The sequence below is a fragment of the Microtus pennsylvanicus genome, chromosome 11 (genome assembly GCF_037038515.1).
Source record: "Microtus pennsylvanicus isolate mMicPen1 chromosome 11, mMicPen1.hap1, whole genome shotgun sequence".
Taxonomy (NCBI): domain Eukaryota; kingdom Metazoa; phylum Chordata; class Mammalia; order Rodentia; family Cricetidae; genus Microtus; species Microtus pennsylvanicus.
The window spans coordinates 14,114,441-14,133,597 of record NC_134589.1 but is presented as its reverse complement, the minus strand read 5'-3'; the positions used below and the strand labels follow the sequence as shown (position 1 = coordinate 14,133,597).

At 49.7% G+C, this 19,157-nt stretch overlaps 1 protein-coding gene across 1 annotated transcript in view; it reads right to left on the bottom strand.

Annotated features, from left to right (window-relative positions):
• Positions 1–13,420: 13,420 nt before the first annotated feature.
• Positions 13,421–19,157, bottom strand: part of Cacng4 (calcium voltage-gated channel auxiliary subunit gamma 4) — a 62,902-nt gene continuing 57,165 nt past the window's right edge. Inside the window, exons 3-4 of the mRNA XM_075990294.1 lie at positions 17,635–17,775; positions 13,421–16,248 (exon numbers count right to left, since the gene is read on the bottom strand). Of these exons, the coding sequence (XP_075846409.1) occupies positions 15,710–16,248; positions 17,635–17,775 (680 nt within the window). The 3' untranslated portion in view covers positions 13,421–15,709. The remainder of the gene's footprint in view (positions 16,249–17,634; positions 17,776–19,157) is intronic.

Sequence of the window (19,157 nt, the reverse complement as noted above, 5' to 3'; positions counted from 1 at the left end):
AATACCAGCACTTGGGAGGCAGAGGCAGGCGGATCTCTGTGATTTTGAGGCCAGCCTAATCTTCAGAGTGAGTTCCAGGACAGTTAGGGCTACACAGTGAAACCTTGTCTCTCTGTCTTGAAAAAAATAAAAAAGTAATTTGTCCATTGGGAGAAACTTTTAAAGTCTCCTGGAAGAGGAATCCACAGCAGTCCAGAGCCAGCACTAAGCGGGGAAGATCTGACAAACAGGGCCACCGGGCTAAACTGGAACCTGCTGCCTGCATCCAGTAATTCCAGCTGACCTGTCCTTTTACAATAGCTCCCTGCCCTCTCCCAAGAGCTCCAGTGTAAACCTCCCTAACTCTGCTTCCCCTCCCTGTCCACAAAGCTCATCAAGGCAGACGACCCATGGCTGAATGTTTGGCTGACACCCACTGTTGTCCCCACTCAGTGACATCTGTCTCCACAGAGTCGGTTTTTTCCGTGCAGAGCTTCGAGGACCTAAGACTTCATGTCGCCTTTGAGCCCCTTTAGGCAGCCCATGCTTAGGAGATGCTGGGTGGCCTCAGGTACAGCCAATGGGAGCCACATGCCCGGCAAAGCAGCAGTTGGGGAACTGGACAAGTGTGGTGTTTGAAGACAGAGGATCCAGAAAACAAAGAGCGACTTAATCTTAGTAATTAGAGTTGTATGAAGATGTACGAATACATTTGGGATTTCCTGGCATGGGGGCACCCTTTGTTCTCCTGTACTGACTATGGAGGGATTTCTTAGAGTGTGGTCTAGCCCAGGGTACATTCAGTGTCAGTCAGCATCCCACTGTACAGCTAAGAGAGGCTAGGGCAGCCGCTAAGCAACTGCTTCTTGCATTTTCCTCTGCAGGGGGAGGGGAGGGAAGCGCGTGTTGAGTCCTCCACCCTGGCGAGTGGAAACATTAAACATTGATAGCCTTTTCTTTTTGAAGCCGTTTTTGTGTGAAGCGCGCAGCTTGGCAGGCAGCTCCAGCGACTGTAGACGAGTGGGTTCTCTTCTCTGCTAAATCTCTCCTGATGCACCTTTTTTCTGCTTAAGGGCTGTCTTGGTCAACTCACATAAGGCCTTGCTGGGCCAGGAAGGGGCTCAGAAGCCGGGACTTTGCCCAGAATCGCCATTACCCAGTGTGGGTGCTTCCTGGAGTGCCAGGCAGGGGAGGTTTTCACAAGGGCAGCCAGAGAGTGGGCAGAAGTTTACTGGGGACACAGTGGCCTCAGGATCACACCCCACTGGGCCAGTCTCCAGCTGTGTGGCTTCCAGCAGGTCCTGAGCCTCTCTAAGCCGCCCTTTCCTCTGTGAACGCAGGGCAATCAGCCTGGAGGGAGCTGGTGGGAGGATTAAGTTGATGGTTTTATCAGTTTAGCCCATGACAAATGCTATGAGCTGAATTATGGCTCCTGTAATTCACATCTGGAAGCGTAAGTGTGGCAGCGATGCTATTTGAATGGCGGAGATCTGAGGAGAGAATTAGGTTTAGGTGAGGTCACACCGCCAGTAGAGCCTTCTGATGGGATTATAAGATGAGGTCAGGGCTGTCTCAGTCCCTCTGTTGGTCATATGAGGACTCAGAGGAGTCGACAGCTGTCTGCAAGCCAAGGAGTCTGAGCTCTCTGAAGAACCTGACCATGCTGGCACCAGAGCTGTGAAGGAATAGGTTTCTGCTTATTTAAGACACCCGGCCTGTGGCGTTTTGCTCTATTAACAGCAGTCCGGGAAGACTAATATAACAAATGGTTGCATCAGGGTAGTGTTATCTGTAGACTACACATAGGTCTATTTTCCTAGATGGGCAAGAAACTTCCAGAAGGCCGACCCTGAGGCTACATCAGGTACACCTTCTAGATCCCCTCCAATGGTTCAGCCTAGACCTGAGTGCATGGTAGAATCTACACAGTGGTTATTGAGTGACTGTTGGATGGCTGGCTGGATGGGCTGAGAGAAAGGGACAATAGGTCATATACTCTAGTCCACTAGACGACCCTAAGGAAATTTCCATGTGTATAAGGTCACATAAACCTAAGAAATGGCAGTAGGGGGTAGATTTAGTAACACTCAGATAATTTACCTTTACTTTCTAAGTAATGTCCTGGGGGACACAATAGAGGCTGGCAAGCATGGGAATAACATTGCATCTTGGGGTGCCACTGGCCTTGGGCTGTGGGCAGATCGATCTTCTCATAATGCACCTTACAACCCATGACCCTCACCTACACCAGGCCATATGCACAGCACAGGCCTCTTCAAACATCTCGAAACAACAACAAGGCAGAGAGAGGAGGGATTAACTCATAGTGGCATAAGGCTTTTAAACCTCCAGGACCACCCTCGATGACACATTTCCTCCAACAAGGCCACGCCTCCTAATCCTTTCCAAACAGTTCTACCAACCAAGTATCACAGCCTCTGAACTGTTTATGGGGGCCATTTAGTGAGGCTGAAATGGTAGGCGTGGCAGTCACCAAGGTCGTGACCCAAGGCAGGTACTAAGAAGAGGGTCTGTTTGGAAAATCTACAGGTGTAGACACAAACGCCTTCGGTGAGAGACTGACTACGGAAAGGGGTGAAGACTGGGGTCACGAAGGCCTCGGCGGGCAGTAGTGTTGTTGACTGGAAGATGATACTCTAAGGAAAAACTAGGTTTTAGGTTCAGAGTCTATGCTCCTTGGGCTAGTCTGTCTGTGTTGCTATAATCAAGAGCCTCAAAGGCACTGATTTCGTTTGGGAGTGCACTTCTTTACCAGCCCCAGCCTAGGCAATCTGGCTAGTAGCGTGACCATTTTCATCCAGGAAACCATGCACCCGGGAGTCTCCCTGCTTGCTGCTCATCCATGAGGCTAGACCTGGCTCCCTGTGATCAGAGAAGGCTCAGGAAGGAGGAAAGGGTGCAAGCTCAAAGCAGACGTTCCAAATGTGCAGGGGAGACTCGAGCTGCATGAAGTGCTTGAACTGGCAAGAACTCAAACTCACTGTTGTCAATGGACTGGCGGGTCTCTTGCTCCAGTCGGAGGAAATCCTGACTTGGCGATTACAATTCCCTGAGTGTTACCAGTTTTGAGCTTAAGGTGTAGAAGAAGCCTAGGCTTTCTAGAAGGCAACAGCCAGTAAGATGAGGTGTGACAAAGGCCCAGGTCAAAAAGTGTCCATTGCTTTTAACAACTGACAGGCAATAAAGCAATGCCAAGAGCAATAATTTATGATTATAGCTGAGGAACAGATGCCAGGTAAGGGAGGATAGACAGCTAGCATAGACCATTCCTGTGACATGGTAGCTTAGGAAGGAAGGCCACGGGCCAGTGAGATGGCACAGTGGATAAAGGTGCTTGCCTCCAAGCCCGACAGCCTGAGTTCAAGTCCCAGAGCCCACCTAAAGATGGAAGACAAGATCTGACACCACAAAGCTGTCCTCTGACCTCCACGTAGGTGTCATGGTACGTGACTCCCATCACATACACACAGTGATACTAATAATTAATAAAAAGATTTAAAAAAGAAATCTAGAAGAAAAAGATTCAAGAGGAGGGGGCATGAGCAATCGGATCAGATGGGAGGGCTGGCATTAGATGGGGGAGGGGAAGGTTGACTCCCACCTCTGCCTAGGCAGAGGAGAGGAGGATTGTGGGATGGAGCAGTATGCAGGTGGCAGAGAGACTGGAGCTGTTACCTTCTGAAGCCTCCTGTTTCCTTGGTGACGCAGGAGATCAGGCCAAGCTTAGGAGAGGTCGAAGGAACTAGGAAAGCCAACACAGCTGTTGTGGGGGTGACAGCTCAGATGGGGCTTCAAGAATGATGGCCGGGAGGCAGAGGTGCTGAGGCACGTCCAGGAACCCTGTATTAATTTTCTGTTGCTCTGGGAGCAAACTGTCACACGCCCAGTGGTTCAATACTCCACATTTCATATTTCACAGTTCAGGCTGTTTTGCAGGGCTGAAAGGAAGATGTTCACCGGGCTGTGTTACTCCTGAGGCCCTGGGGGAAGAAAACAAACACTCCATGCATCTCCGCCCTCTGAAGGCCACCTCTGTCTCACAGCTCCTTCCATCTTCAAAGCCAGCAATCCTGTCTCTCTGTCCTCCACTTCTGGGCCTTCTGCTCCTCTCTTTCCTTTACAGGGACTTCCGTGAAACACTGAAGTCACATGGGTAATCCAGGGCAGCCTCCTTGCTTCAAAATCTTTAACATTTAAAAAGTGATTTACTTGATTATTTATTTAGATGTACATTTATGTATCCACAGAGGCGAGAGGACCAGAGAGCTGTGAGGCCAGGGAGTCAATGAAAGTTACTTTCCTCTCTGACACTGATCCTCACTCCTGTGATGGGGGTAGGGACTGGGGCATAGAGGAGCTTGCTGGCAAAGGCACCATCGTTGGTACGCATGCAGGTGTAGTGGAGAGGTGGTTAGGGGAAGGCATTGACAGGAAAGAATTTCTGGTGCTTTATTCACGGCTGTCTGCCTCTGCCTCCTCTTGTAACTCTGAGTCTGGGAGTTCATGACCCTCTCTTTCCAGACTTCTGCTCCTAACATCATCTGGTCAGTTTTTGGAAGCTGCACGTCTCAGGCATATCCGTCCCAGTGTCCTTTTGGACCCTACATGTAGATGGACTTTTTTGTTTTGTTTTGTTTTTGTTTTTTTAACTTTTGGGAGCCTGTCACCCAGCTCCCAAATAAACACACAGAAACTTATTCTTACTTATGAGTGCCCGGCCATAGCTTGACTTGTTTCCAGCCAGCTTTTCTAACATAAATTATCCCATTTCTCTTCAACTATGTTTTGTCTCTGAGATTTTTACCTCTCTTTATTCTATATAGCTTTCTTTCAGTCTTACTCCACGGCTGACTCTGTGGCTGGGGGCCCCTGGAGTCCTCTCTCCTTCTCTTCTCACTCTTCCCTTCTTCTGAGCCCATATTTTTCCTCCTATTTATTCCCTCTGCCTGGCAGCCCCACCTGTTTTTCTCCCCTGCGTAGCTATTGGCCATTCAGCTCTTTATTAGACCAATCAGGTGTTTCAGGCAGGCAAAGTAGCGCAGCTTTAGAGAGTTAAATAAATGCAGCGTAAAAGGATGCAACACATTTTTGCATCATTCAACAAATATTACTCAGCATAAATAAATGCAACACATCTTAAACTCATGTCCTACAAACCCTACACATCCCCACTTATCCCTTTTTCACATCACATACCCTGGGACTGGGCAGTCAAGGGTGCTATCCTGGGAACCTGGGCAGGGGCTTTTCCAGGGTGCGTGGCTTTCTTCAGAGAGACTGGGGAGCAGGGTCTTTACAGAAGGCTGTGGAATCACCTCTCCAGGCGGGGGGGGGGGGGGAGGGACTTGATGAAGAGATTTGAAGATTTGGGGAGTTCCGGAGAGCACAGTGGAAATAGAGGTTGGGAGGGGCATCGCTAGAGCTACGGCAGGGTCCTGGGATGTTCTTCTTTTCACACAGGCCCAGAAAAGGGTTTCCATCCTTTGAGACTTCCACTTTTCTTTCTTGTCTCAGGACACCTGTCCTTGGGTTCAGATGCTGTGCTGAGGGGTTTTCTAGGCATGAAGAAAGGCATTCAGTATGCTGCTTCTGACACCAGACCTTTGAGCAAGAGAGTCTCCAAGTGATTCTAGATTCAGCCATGGAGCCTGTCAGCAGAGGCTCTAGGCTGTGCAGCAGAGGGACCATGAGGCCCTGGCCCTGTTGAACTGAACTGAGAACCCTTGAGCATATTTAACGGGTGCACATAACACGTGCACACGTGTATGTGTGTGTGTGTGTACCTGTGTGTGTATTTGTACATGCACATGTGTGGAAACATGCACATGTGTGTGTGTGTGTAGCTGTACGTGTATGGAAGTCAGAGCACAGCTTCTGGGAATTGGTTCCCTGCTTGATGCAAAAATCCCAGGGACTGAAGTCAGGCTGTCACTCAGGCTCGGTGGCAAATGCCTTTACCCACTGAGCCATCTTGCCAGGCCTCCAGCCCATATTTAACGGCTGTTTAATGCTCCTAGGTTTGGAGTGACTTCCCCCACAGTTCTATTAGTTGATGGACTAGCAGGAAATGCATTTTGGTATGGCTGAGGATGGGCAAGAGTGTAGTCTGGTGGGAAGAAGCATTTTAGGATCTAGAATTCCCTGGGAGTCAAGCCTCTAGCATGTCTCTGACAATCTTCTAGAATAGGTCAGCCTCTAGACATGTCTGTGAAGCATCATCTAGAATCGGTCAGCCTCTAGGCATGCCTGTGAGGAATCATTTAGAATAGGCCAGCCTCTAGGTATGCCTGTGAGGGATCGTCTAACATTATTTTATTTGGGGCTGGAGAGATGGCTCAAAGCACTGGCTGCTCTCCCAGATGACCTGGGTTCAGTTCCCAGCATCCACATGGCAGCTCACAACTGTCTGTAGCTCCAGAACCAGCGGATCCCAACACCCTCACACAGACATACATGCGGGCAAGACATGGATGCACATAAAATAACAATAAAAAGACTATTTTAACTGAGATGAGAAGACCACCCTGAACGTGGGCAGAGCCATCCAATGGACTAGGATCCTGGACTGAATGAAAACGAGAAAGGGAACTGAGCACCAGCGTTCCTATCTCTGCTTCCTGATTGTGGATGTCATGTGACTCGTCGGTTCACGCTTTTCCCACCACACTCTGATGGGCTGCATCCTCACACCGAGCATCAAAACAAACCTTTCCTTCCTTCCTTCCTTCCTTCCTTCCTTCCTTCCTTCCTTCCTTCCTTCCACTGCTTTTGCCAGGTAGTTCCTCACCACAGTGGGGAAAAACTACGAACACACCAAGTGTGGAAGCGTGAGGTTTTCATCAGCCACTCGGTTAAAACCGGGCTGCAGTCCCGAGTGAGAGCTCACCAGATCTCCACCAAATGTATTACAAGAGTCCGGGTTCTGGACGCCAGTCAGGCGTCATCTGTGGGGAAGCAAATAGCGATGTCCAGCAATGGGACACCACGCAAATGCTCCACTCTTGGTAGCCACCAAATCGCGGTTTTGAGTTGAGCCCACAGCTCAGTGGTAAAGCTTGTGTTTAGCATGCTTGAGGCTCTGGGTTTTATTTCCAGCACGGCAAGACAAAAATACATTTTTAAAGAATGCTTAAAGGTGTGGGTAGGGGACTGGGGATGCGCTCAGTTGGTAGAGCACTTATGTGGCATACATGAAGACTTGAATTCCGTCCCCCCTGCATTATATAAACTGGACGTGGTGGTATATACCTGTAAGGCCAACACCTGAGAGGTGGAGGCAGGGGGATCAGAAGTTTGAAGTTATCCTCAGCTACAGCTACACTGTAAGGTTCCAGGCTAGTGAGGGGAACATGGGAACTTGTTTGAAAAAAAATGTAGCAAGAATGTCATGGTCAAAACCAGCAAGTACAAACAGAGGCAACACCTGAAGCCGCAGCTCCCCCGCCTCCTTTTATGGGTGCAGAGATGTTAACTCCTTTTTATTCTTGGGTAGAAGGACTTTTGACTGATGCTTTAAATTTTTCACTCTCTCAACGGGGCGGGGGTGGTCACACCTTTAACCCCAGCACTCAGGAGGCAGAAGCAGGCGGATCTCTGTGTTTGAGGTCAGCTTGGTTTACAGAGAGAGTTCCAGGACAGCCAAAGCTACTACACAGAGAAACCCTGTCTCAAAAAACCAAAATATCTCTCTCTCCCTCTCTCTTTCCACATGTGTGTGTGTGCACACATATGTGCACATATGCATGCATGCAGAAATGAGAGGTCAGCCCTGAACGACTTCCTCTATCCTTCTCCATCTTTGTTTGAGACAAGGGCTCTCACTGTTTGGCGCTCACTGATGTAGCCAGACTGGTTGTCTGGCTGTCAAGCCACATATCTACCTGCCTCAGTGCATCTCAGCCCTGGGGTCCCAGATATCTGCTGCTGCCACGCCTTAGTTTTTCACATGGGTTTTGGGTTCCAAAAACTCAGGTCTGTCGATGGACAATCCCTTATAACTTTATATATATATATATATATATATATATATATATATATATATATATATATATATATTTTATATATATATTTGAGACAGGGTTTCTCTGTGGTTTTGGAGCCTGTCCTGGAACTAGCTCTGTAGACCAGGCTGGTCTCGAACTCACAGAGATCCGCCTGCCTCTGCCTCTGAAGTGCTGGGATTAAAGGCGTGTGCCACCACCGCCCGGCTTAACTTTTTATATTTTAAAGATAAAGGTATTGACCATAGAATTTTGAAGATGTAAGTATTTTATTATTTTTTAGAGGGACTTGCATGTTGCAATTTTATTTGTAGGTTCTGGGTGTCCCACAGGAGCCTGTCCCCTAGAATGCTTACCAGGGGACAAAGGCCAGGAAGGACAATCCCCTCCCTTGCAGGCTTAAGCACACGGTGGCAACTCTCCTGGACTGCAGGCTTCAGCTTCTGAGGTTGCTTCTGCAGTTTTGTTGAAAGCTGCAAGTTTAAAAATATCTCTACTGAGAGTATCTTCTCCATCTGCCCTCTGGACTCTAAGGTCCCCCTCCCCTATTTCATGCCTCTCATCTTGGGAGCCGGGCAGCCAGGTGTGGTATCTGGTACCTGCAGCAGGGACCCGAAGTCAAGGGGCTTATTCTGGGCTCTCCTCCCTCCGGTGAAACCCGCTCCAGCGGCTTCACTTCGGTGAGCCATTGGCAAAAGTACTCTATTGGTACAGCTAGGCTTCTGGCACTGCTGGACTTTTTCAGTCCTGTGTGTGAGCTTTATGAAGCCAGACATTTCCCCATGGGGTAATAGAGGTTGCGGGATAGGACCTACAAGCACCCTAAACACTACTACCCAAAAGTCTGGGGGACATGAAAGGTGCAGGAAGTGGATGTTAGTGGAACTGGCCACAGGAGGACTCAACAGGATGCAGGCATACTATGAGCAGTATGCATGGGCAGGTCTGGTCTTCAGACTGTCCCCCTTGAGAGCTGTTCTAGAACATTCCAACATTGGAAACTCCTTGAGAGTTGTCAGCAAATACTCTATTCATTTATATTTATTTATTTGTTTGTTCATTTATTTATTATTATTTTATTGCATTGGTGTTTTGCCTGAATGTGTCTGTGTGAAAGTGTCTATCCCTGGAACCACAGACAGTTGTGGACTGCTGTGCGCTTGCCGGGATTTGAACCCAGTTCCTTTGGAAGACCAGCCAGTGCTCTTAACAACTGAGCCATCTCTTCAGCCCCCTCAGTGAAAACTCTTGAAGATTCAAACGCAGTCTTTAAAAAATCGATTTGGTTTATTATTTTAATTATGTGTAGATGTTTGTGTCTGTGTGTGGGTATGTGTTCGTGAGTGCAGGAGCTTGCAGAGACCAGAGGCGTCCGATCCCCTGGAGCTGGAATTATAGGTTGTGAACTCTCTGACATGGTTGCTGGGAACTGAACTCAGGTCCTCAACAACAGCAGTAAATGCTCTTAACCATTGAGCCATCTCTCCAGACCCTCAGATGAAGTGTTTAAAGTGGGTATTTTAAAGCATTTCCTTATTTAAAATCCAATTCATTCTCTCAAAGATCTGGTGGCAACTTCTTCCTTGGATGGTGGGGACAGAGCTGTGATAGGCTGCTCACTGCGGTTGCCCTAGGAGGAAGGCCGGAGGAACTGAAGTTTTATTGGATTCTTTCCTGGCCTTTGGCCACATCACTGCGGCTGCTGGATGTGGGCTGAGGAAGAAGACACCACCATGCTGTGTGCCCGTATGTCGCACTGGGCCATGCTTAAGGGCTTGTTCAGTTCTCCTAACATTCTGTTCCCCAAATCCAGGGACAAAGACTTCAAGGAGGTGCCCCATCTTTCGCCCCCAGTGGGCCATTTTCCCATGCCCTTCCTCAACCTCCAATTTCTATTTTGGAAATGTGTGGGTCAATATGATGCAAAAATCCTAACACGGAAGGAAAAAGGGACGTGGAGAAAAAAAAAACTTTTTTTTTTTTTTGACAGGGTTTCTCTGTGTAACAGTCCTGACTGTTCTGGATCTTTTTTTGTAAACCATAGACCAGTCTGGCCTTGGACTCACAGAGATCTACCAGCCTCTGCCTCTAGAGTACTGGAATTAAAGGCATGCACCGCCACTAATCAGATACAAAAGTGTTTTATGTTCATAGTCTAGACACACGTACCTCAAAGCTGCTGTGTGATCTTGCACAAGTGACCATCCCTTTCTGTGCCTTGGATTTCTGCCCTGAAGTCAGGCTTGTGTGGGGCACTTGGCCTTGAGTTTACTGATGTTTGAAACAGACTATTCTGAGGGCTGAGAGGCTAATTCTGGGCACTGTACAAGATTCAGAACCTTCCTTGGCGGCTCCCAGAAGATCCAACTGCAGCTGCTTCAAGCAGAACTGTCTCCAGATATTGGCGAGTGTCCCCTACAGTGCGAAATCTCTTCTCCCATTGGGCAGGTCATGAGGTCATGTGTCTCCTTTTAATGGTTATGAAATTGAAAAGGGTGCCTTCCTTTATTTCATCCACACATTCTCCACCTTTGAACTTGGTTCTTCTATGATGAGCAGGTGGGATGAGGCCAGGCCAGACCTGCTGGTCACATGTTAAATGGTGTTGTGCTCTTGGGTGATAAGAGCATGAGCTCAAACCTATTCCTCACTTGGGAAGAGAGTGACACAGGCCCATTTTATACAAAGGACATCTAGAGCAATGAGCCCAGATGCCATGTAGGATCCCAAGGAAGGCTCTGGACACATGGGTGTTGGGACTATCACGAAGATTTTACTTTTAGGTGAACACGCCTCAGAAAGTTTGGGAGTAGGAGGGCAGAAGAGAGAGGTACCAAAATTGTCCAGCACTCCCTGGGAGTCGTCAGCTGTCCCCCAAACTCTTTTCTCCTCTATAGATTACATTCCTAGTGTAGCGGTTTGAATGAAAATGGTCCCCATAGACTCATAGAGACTGGTAATATTAGAGGTGTGGCCTTGTTGGAGGAAGTGTGTCACTGGGACTGGGCTCTGAGGTTTCAGATGTTCAAGCCAAGCCCAGTGTCACTCTCTCTTCTTGCTGCCTGCTGATCCAGATGCAGAACTCTTGGTCCCCTCTCTAGCACAGTGTCTGTCTGCATACTGCCATACTTCCCACCCTGACAATGGGCTGCACCTCTGAAATTGTAGGCCAGCCCCAACTAAATGTTTTCCTTGTAAGAGTGCTAGGCAGTGGTGGCACATGTCTTTAATCCCAGCATGTGGGAAGCAGAGGCAGACAGATGTCTTGAGTCTGAGGCCAGCCTGGTTTAGAGAGTGAATTCCAGGATAGTCAGGACTCCATTCTCCAAAAATCAAAAAGTAAAAGAAAAAGAAAAAAATAGAAAAGAAGAAAGAGTTGCTGTGGTCATGGAGTCTATTCACAGCAATAGCCCTCAGTATAACACCTACCTTCTTTCTCTTGAATGCACAGATAGGATTGAGTTCCAGCCTATGGTGTGTGGACAGCCAGTCACAATTTCCTGGTCCAATAAAATCAAAATCATCCACGCTCACCTTCCACTTGCCACAGCAGAACCTCCACAGCCTGGGCCTCTGAGTGTCTGCATTGAGAGCATAGACGAGGGCTGCCTCACACTCCCTAGGTGCACCTAACATGAGAAATGAAGGTCTTTTGTCTTCAGCATTTACACTTGGGGCTGCTGAGCATGTAGCTGGCCTACTCTTAAATAACACAGTGAAGGTTAGAATGGTGGCTACTGAGCTGGCCTATGGCTAGGCTAGGAATGTTTACATAAATGTCTGGGTGAGGTAGTTCACATGTGTGCACATATGTATGGAGACCATCCGCAGGGACCCTGTCTTTCTTTCTCCTTTGAGGCATGGTCTCTCATTGACCTTGGAGGTCGTCTGATCAGCCAGAGAGTACCAGAAATCCTCCTGTCTCTGCCTTCTCAATACTGGGATTGTCAGTGCCCATTATCTTTTTTTTTTTTTTTTAGTGGGTTCTGGGAATTGAACTAAGGTCCTCACGCTTGCAAAGCAAGTGCTTTACTAACTGAGCCATCCCCCACATCCAGCCCTGGAGCTTATTGCATTAGGGAATACACTGATTTCTGTGTTGGTTCTAACAGACCCAGCTCTGCAGGTTATGGAGGCAGCAATTTTAGCTGAACTAAACACGTGACCACGTGACTGCAGGAAGTAGTGGCAAGTCCCTCAATGCGGCCTGGCACGAGAGTCTGCCCAGGATGGCTGGACAGCTTCTGCTGAGCCAGGGTTTCCTTCAGGCTAAGAATAAACAGTAGACATGGGCGTTTTGGCACAAGGTGCTAACTCCAGGCAGAACTGGCTCCAGGCTAGCGGCACAACATGGTCACTGGTGGGACCCGGCAAAAACCTGAACTCTCCAGGCTGTCCTGGTGGCTCAGCATACCCGGGGACATGTTAAGAAATATAACACCGAGTTCAGACAGGCTGGGAGAAGGCAGACATATTGGGCCAACAGTTCTTGGCTTCCTAGCTTAGTGCCCTTCCCTGGGACCAGACTGTAAGAGGCCTTCGAAGGAGCCAGAAGAGTTTGGTTTCTGAGAGACCAGAGACCATGTGAGCCCATCACCCTTGAGAAGAAAATTCCAGATCGCAGTCCTGCAAGACAGGGATGGTGGCATGAGGTGGGAAGGTCCCCATAGGGTGGGTAGGATAAGGGAGGTCAAGCCTCCGATATCCAGCAAAGGCCGCACAGGGGGGAAGCTGGAGAGCCGTAGCAGCTGTTGTTGGGCCTGTGCAATCTGCTGAGTACAGCTTGGTGGGATGGGTCACTCTGGCCCTTTCTCTCCCTCTCTTACCTTGTCCCTCCCCTGTGCCAGGGGCAGTGGCAGTTGTCTGCCCAGTTGACTGGGTTTTGGGGGTCCAGTCATCTAACAGCAAAGGGAAGCCTACTGGCCTCTTGTCTCAGGCAGTGTCTCCTTCAAGAAGACCCATCGCATCCTGGATCCCAGGGAAAGGCACCAAGCTAGGAGCATGGGGCCTGTTGTCCCCACACCTCTGCCTCAGCCTGTCTAAACTCACTGTCCTGGTTACTTAGTCCTCTTTCTTCCTGCCTTAGAAGGGTACCTCATAAAATGTGTCTCTGGCTATGCCGAGCCACTAGTTCCCATGGCTTGGGGAGTTTAGGCTTTGGTCAAGTCTCACCAGTGACTTGCTCAGCTGCTCCCAGCTTATCCATGGAAAGGCCTCTTAGTGGTACCTTCTCCAGAGGTCACAGCCTAGCCTGGTCCTCAGAGACAAGCCAGAGAAGCCGGTCTTATCCACATGGTGTCTGCCCTCACCCTGCCACCCTCCTTCTCGTGGATGTCCCCCACAATTCCTACACCTGGGATACTAGACACCCATAAGGACCCCAGGGGAGTACCCCCACCCACCTACCATATCAAAAGTAGAACATTTTAAAAATGTTTTTATTTAATTAAAAAAAGAGGGAGAGAGAGACAGAACTAACAACCGCAAACCATTGGTGGGTACAGAATCACAGGGGCTTAACTGGTGAGACACACAGGGGAGGGGTCAGGAATGAGGAAGGGTGGGAAGATGGGCTCAGGCCTCATGTCCCTTCAGAGAGGGAACCGGATCTGATCCTGTCAGCAGTGGGGCCCAGCTCCACTCCCCTTGTCCCACTGTGAGAGCAAGCTGGTGATCAGGGTCCCCAGAGTGAGGCCAACAGTCAGTGGGAGAAAGGCTGGGGGGCTGGAGCACTTGAGGTTTTTCTCTGTGTTCTAGCCCCCCTTCCCCCCCTGCCCCTGTCCCTACTTCCTTTTCCTTCTAGCTCTTTCTTGGTCCCTGGAGTGGGCCTGTGAACTCTGCCTGGGACTGGACAAGAGGTAGGATTCATCGGAACACAGTTTTCTTACGTGGACTCGTGGAAACTCCTGGGACCACAGGTGGGAAGGTAGCGTGTGTGGAAGTTACCATAGGCTGCTCTATGTCCAGAAGAGACATGAGACAGATCTTGGGTCTCCCTGGGGGTCGGGGCTTTCTTCAGCCTCAAGAGATGCTACACCGGTGGTAGAGGGGAGGTGGGTGGCTGGGGAGGTGGGTGGGGACAGACCACACACCCTGACACTGGTGTTCACTGCTGTGCAGGCTTTGACACATGCTGAGGAGCCCACCTGGCCAGGAAGGGATGGTTGTGAGCAATACATAGCACGCTCTCATCTTAGCTCCCCAGCTCCTGGGCAGCCGGCTGCAGCTATGACATGGGATGTCTCCCTTCGGGGTGGTGGGGGCAATGGAGGGCAGGCAGGGAAGGACAAATGGAGCTGGGTCTGAACTCGGTGTCAGCCTAGGGGGCTCCATGAGCAGGTGACTGAGGTAAGAATTGGCTTGTCACTTCTAAGTGAGACAGTTACCGGGGTCACAGATGACTGTTCAAGATTGGATTAAGAAGTCTCAAAAAGTAAGAAACAATTGATCCTTAGAAAGCACGTGTGTTATAGAAAAGGGGGTGAGTTCCACTTCCGGGAGAGTTCTCTCTAATCTGAACACAACTCACATGTTTTTTTCTCACCTCAAGAGGGAAAGGGGGAACGGTTGGACAAACTGTAAAACACAGAACTCATCCTTAGATTCAGGCAAAGTTAGAAAACCCAGGACGGCCCCTGGAGTCAAATGTCCACAGAGTCCTTCATGTGTCGGCGGAATAAATTATGATGACAGCAGTTGGGGGCGATGCCATTGCTACTTTTTAGGATGAGGAGTTGCCTGCAGCTTGTTCTCCTGCTGTTGTTTTTCAGCGTGTCACGATTCAGAATCACCTGCAAACGGATGCTCTTTCTTTGTTCCTCTTTGTCTCTGCTCACCCTCAGGTTCCCCTTTCTTGTACGGAAGTTTATACATCTGTCGTGGAACACCAGTCAGGAGGTGGGAAGGGCCCCACCTCCCTTCAGGGGTCAGAGTGGTTCCTCAGGCAAGTGGGAGAGAGACACAGCTAGAGGCTGTGTGCCTACCTCTCCTTAGACCCATGGAATCCTCCAGATCTCCAAGTTTAGTGAGAAGGTCTTGCCTATTCTGAACTCGGGAGAAACTTCCAGAAGCAGGCAGGAAAGCCGCCAGAGCCTCTGCCTTTACCCCAGATTCCCGGTCTCCTGAGGTGGAGAGAAGCCGGCTGCAGGACAGCTCAAGGCTGAAGCACCAGTTAGCCACAGAGCTTTCTCTTTAGGACGGATGACATTTTCAACCACAGGCTCCACCAGGCCGCTGGACAGAAGCGAGAGGGAGACACAGAGGGAAATGGAGCAAGCCTCAGCTCATTTCAGGCTCCAGGACACAGGAATGTCTGAGTGGGAAGTAGCTGACGGGGGCTCAGTGGTCCAGTTCTGGAAGAAGCCTTCCTGTGGCCCAGCGCCCAGGGAAGGGGAGGGGGTCTGACATCTTCTTCGGGCCTGACAGGTTTCCTGGTTTCCAAGAGGCAGGTCAATGCAGCTTCTGGAAAATTCTTGGGCCTCCTGGGAAATTTCAGAGGGCAGCAATACACCCTGTCGTGGGAGAAAGTTAGCCTTCAGTTTCTACCTGAGCCCTGATTCTGGTATCTAGGCTTCCTTCACTCTAAGCCAGCCCATGGCATCTTCTGGAAGCCAGGGAGGGCTGCCCTCGGCTCCAGTTCACTGTCTATAATCTTAAGGGTCACCCTGTTGCGTGTCTGGGGGAGGCCGGCGCTGAGACGGGTGGGCGGGTCACACGGGAGTTGTCCGCCGGTTCAGCATGCTAACGTGGAAACCCTCTTTTAGGTCCTGTGGGAAGAAGTCGTGCATCTGGAGGAAGCCAGCATCCTGGTCCGGGGTGTAACTGGCAGCTGTGGTTACTTTGAGGGGCTCCCTGGACAGCGTGTACATGGACAGCTCACCCATGGGAATGGCCCCGGTGATCTTCAGGCCCACGGGAGACGCATCCCTGGAAGGCGAGGCCTCGGTGGACCGTGAGCTGGACCTGGACCGCCGTCGCCGGTACCTGTAGCTCGGCATCCTGGCGTATGGTGAGGAGGAGGAGGGCTTAAGGAATTCCCGCTTGGTTTTAAACCTCAACTCTTTATTTTTCTCAATGTAAATGTTTACAGCCAGGACACCCACTGTCTCCGCCACAATAAACGACAGGGCTCCAAAGTAAAAAGACCAGCCGTAATTGTAATGGTTCTTCTTGTCTTCGTCACGCTTGTCACTGGGGTCTCCTGTGTTGCTGGAGATGTAGACGATGATGCCAATGATATTACTGAGGCCTGAAAGGGAAGAGGGCAGGAGAGACTAGAGGTCAGACTCACAGCAGTAATGACAGGACAGAGAACAGGCCCCTGAAGGTGGGATGGTGGCCAGTGTTCTCCATGATATTTATTTACTATGGTAATTTATTCATTTATTTATTTTGAGAAAGAGACTAATGTAGCCCAGGCTTGTCCTGAACTTAAATAACCAAGGAAGACCTTAAACTTCTAGTTAATTCTTTACCTCCCAAGTGCTGGCATTACAGGCATGCACCATGATACCTGGCTTGGTAACTAATTTTTCTTCTTTTTACACTCTTTCCTTCCCTCCCTTCTTTCTTTTTTCCTTCCTCTCTTTCCTTTTGATTGGGTCTCATGTAACCCAGGCTGGCTCAGACCTCCCTTAGGTAGCTAAGGCTGGCTTTGAATTCCTCATCCCCATTAAAAAAAATATTTTCTCTATCTGTGCATTGGTGTTTTGCACACACCACGTGTCTGCCTGCAAAGGCCAGAAGAGGGCATCAGATCCTCCGGAAGAGGAGTCACAGATGCCTGTGAGCCACCACGCGTGTGCTGGGAACCGTACTCCACTCCTCTGCAAGTACAGCCAGTGCTCTTAACCACAGAGCTGTCTTTCCCAGTCAGAACTCCTGATTCTTTTGCCTCCACTTCCCAGCTGGGATCAGAGCTGTGCACCACCATAGCTATCTTGGCAGCTAAGTCCCGTGGGTGTTTGTGAGAGGTAAGTTCTACACTTCTCAGCTGCACCTGAAATCTGGGCTGACCATGTCCCTCAGGGGAACACAGCCTTTACCTATAGCCCACCTACTCCCCAATCCATCTCTAACTAGTTTGTAACAGCCAACACAATCCTATGCTAAGTAAACGGATGTTATTCTGTCCTTCCTAGTCTAGTCCCTCACCCTGGCTTTACATGGCAAACTTCCTTGGGACTTGGCATCCCAGGAGTCTCCATGTTCTTTCCTGACGATCCAACTCAGCCAGCTCCCAACCCTCTTATAGGTTTGGAAAGCAGCCAAGCCCAGTACCTTGGTTGAACTTTGCATACCCACCTTTCCGAGATGAGGTGAAATTCATATACTATCCAATTAACCTTTCTGAAGGACACGGTCCAGGGGCATTTAGTGTACTTACAATGTGTGCAACCCTTCACAATGGGTGAACCCCTGTTTGTAAGACCGTCATCTCCTCCAAAGGAAACCCCATTAAGCAGCTGGCCCCCCATCCCTTGCCTCAGCCTTACACATCTGGCCTCTTAAAGTCAACCATGCTCTGACTTCAGACTGCCCTCCTACCGGGACACACACTCCTGGCAGTGAAGACCACACGCTCAGGTACACTACCATGGCTCCATCTCTAGTCCCATGGGGTAGCCCAACTTACCTGCAGCCACAAAGAGGATGCCTGCACTGAGGACAATATTGTTCTTGCGACTGTAGATCCTCCCAGCGCCGATGCAGAGCCCTCCAAGCAGGAGCAGGATGGTGCTGAGGATGGGAAAGACACTGGAGGCTCGCACGATGCCTAGGCCAGGGTAGGAATAAAACAGAGAGGGCGGTGAGTCCAGCCATCCTCTCTGTCATGGCCACAGGTGTTTCTCCCAGGGGTCCTGCTGCTGGACCTAGGCAAACGATGGCTCTAGGTTGGCCGTTGACTCTTCCAGAAGACACGTGACCAGCAGTCACACCTGCCTGCAGGTCACTGGGCCTCTTTCTCACATTGCTTTCAGATGAGAGGGACTGGAGTCTCCCTCACTGGCACTGGGGAGGCCACAGTAACGGTCACTAATGTTCTAGATGGCAGGGACATTCACGCGACAGCTCACAGCCCACCGAGTTCTCTCCTGAACGTACCATAGCTGCATTAGAAGGCTGGGAAGTAACGTGCCCAAGAGCCAGTTTGGATCAACAGTCAGCGGAACAGGCTTTGGCACACTGAATGGGAGTGGGTGTCTGTCCTGCTCTGTGACATGCTGTGTGTCCTCAGACAAATTCCTCCACTCTTCAAAAACTCACTTTTCCCACTCGTGCACATGGTTTTAGTAACTCGGTGTCTCCTCATCTCTAAGGAGGCACATTCCAAATACCAAATCGGAGAAAGACCCTGTGTTTCCTATACATACATACCCAGGATAAAATCAACGTGTTTACATTTTCATATATTATTATTGCGCGTGCATGCATGGGCCACAGCCCATGTGTGGAGGTCAGAGGGCAACTCTGGGGACTCAGTTCTCTCCTTCTGTCTTTATGTGGGTTTTGCGTTTGAACTCAGGTCACCAGGCTTGCACAGATAGCAAACACCTCTACCCGGAGCCATCTTGCCAGCCCACCATGATAAAATTTAATCGACAAATCAAACATAGAAAGTGACTGGTGGGAGCTAATGATAAAACAGAGCCACTGCAACACCACGCTGTAATAAACATGACTTGAGGAACCTACGGGCTCTTTGTTTCTGGCATTTTCCATTTCATAAGTTTGAATTGCTGCTGACTAAAATTCCACAAAGCAAAACCACAAATAAGGACTGAAATCTCACAAATTTAGACCGTGAATTAGCAGGGGCCACTGTGCTGTGGTTGGTTTTGTCTCTGTGAGGTGACCAGTACAGGGCTGGCTGCCACACGCATTTCCTAAGTGACTGGTTCTGTTCAGCAAATCACCGCTGTGTCTACAGATAAAGAAGTACAAGTTCACAACACACGCGAGTCACGGAAGAGGCAGCAGGACGTGGTGAGACGTGGCCTACCATGCTGGTCAACAGAACCATGTCCGAATCCTTGTTCTACTCCTGGTCAGCCTGTCAGGGGTGGGGGGGGCAGGGTCAGGGAACTTCATAAAAGGGTTCACTTTTTCATAACTTGGCCACAGTGGTGATACCACGCTGGAAGGGCTGACTGTGCC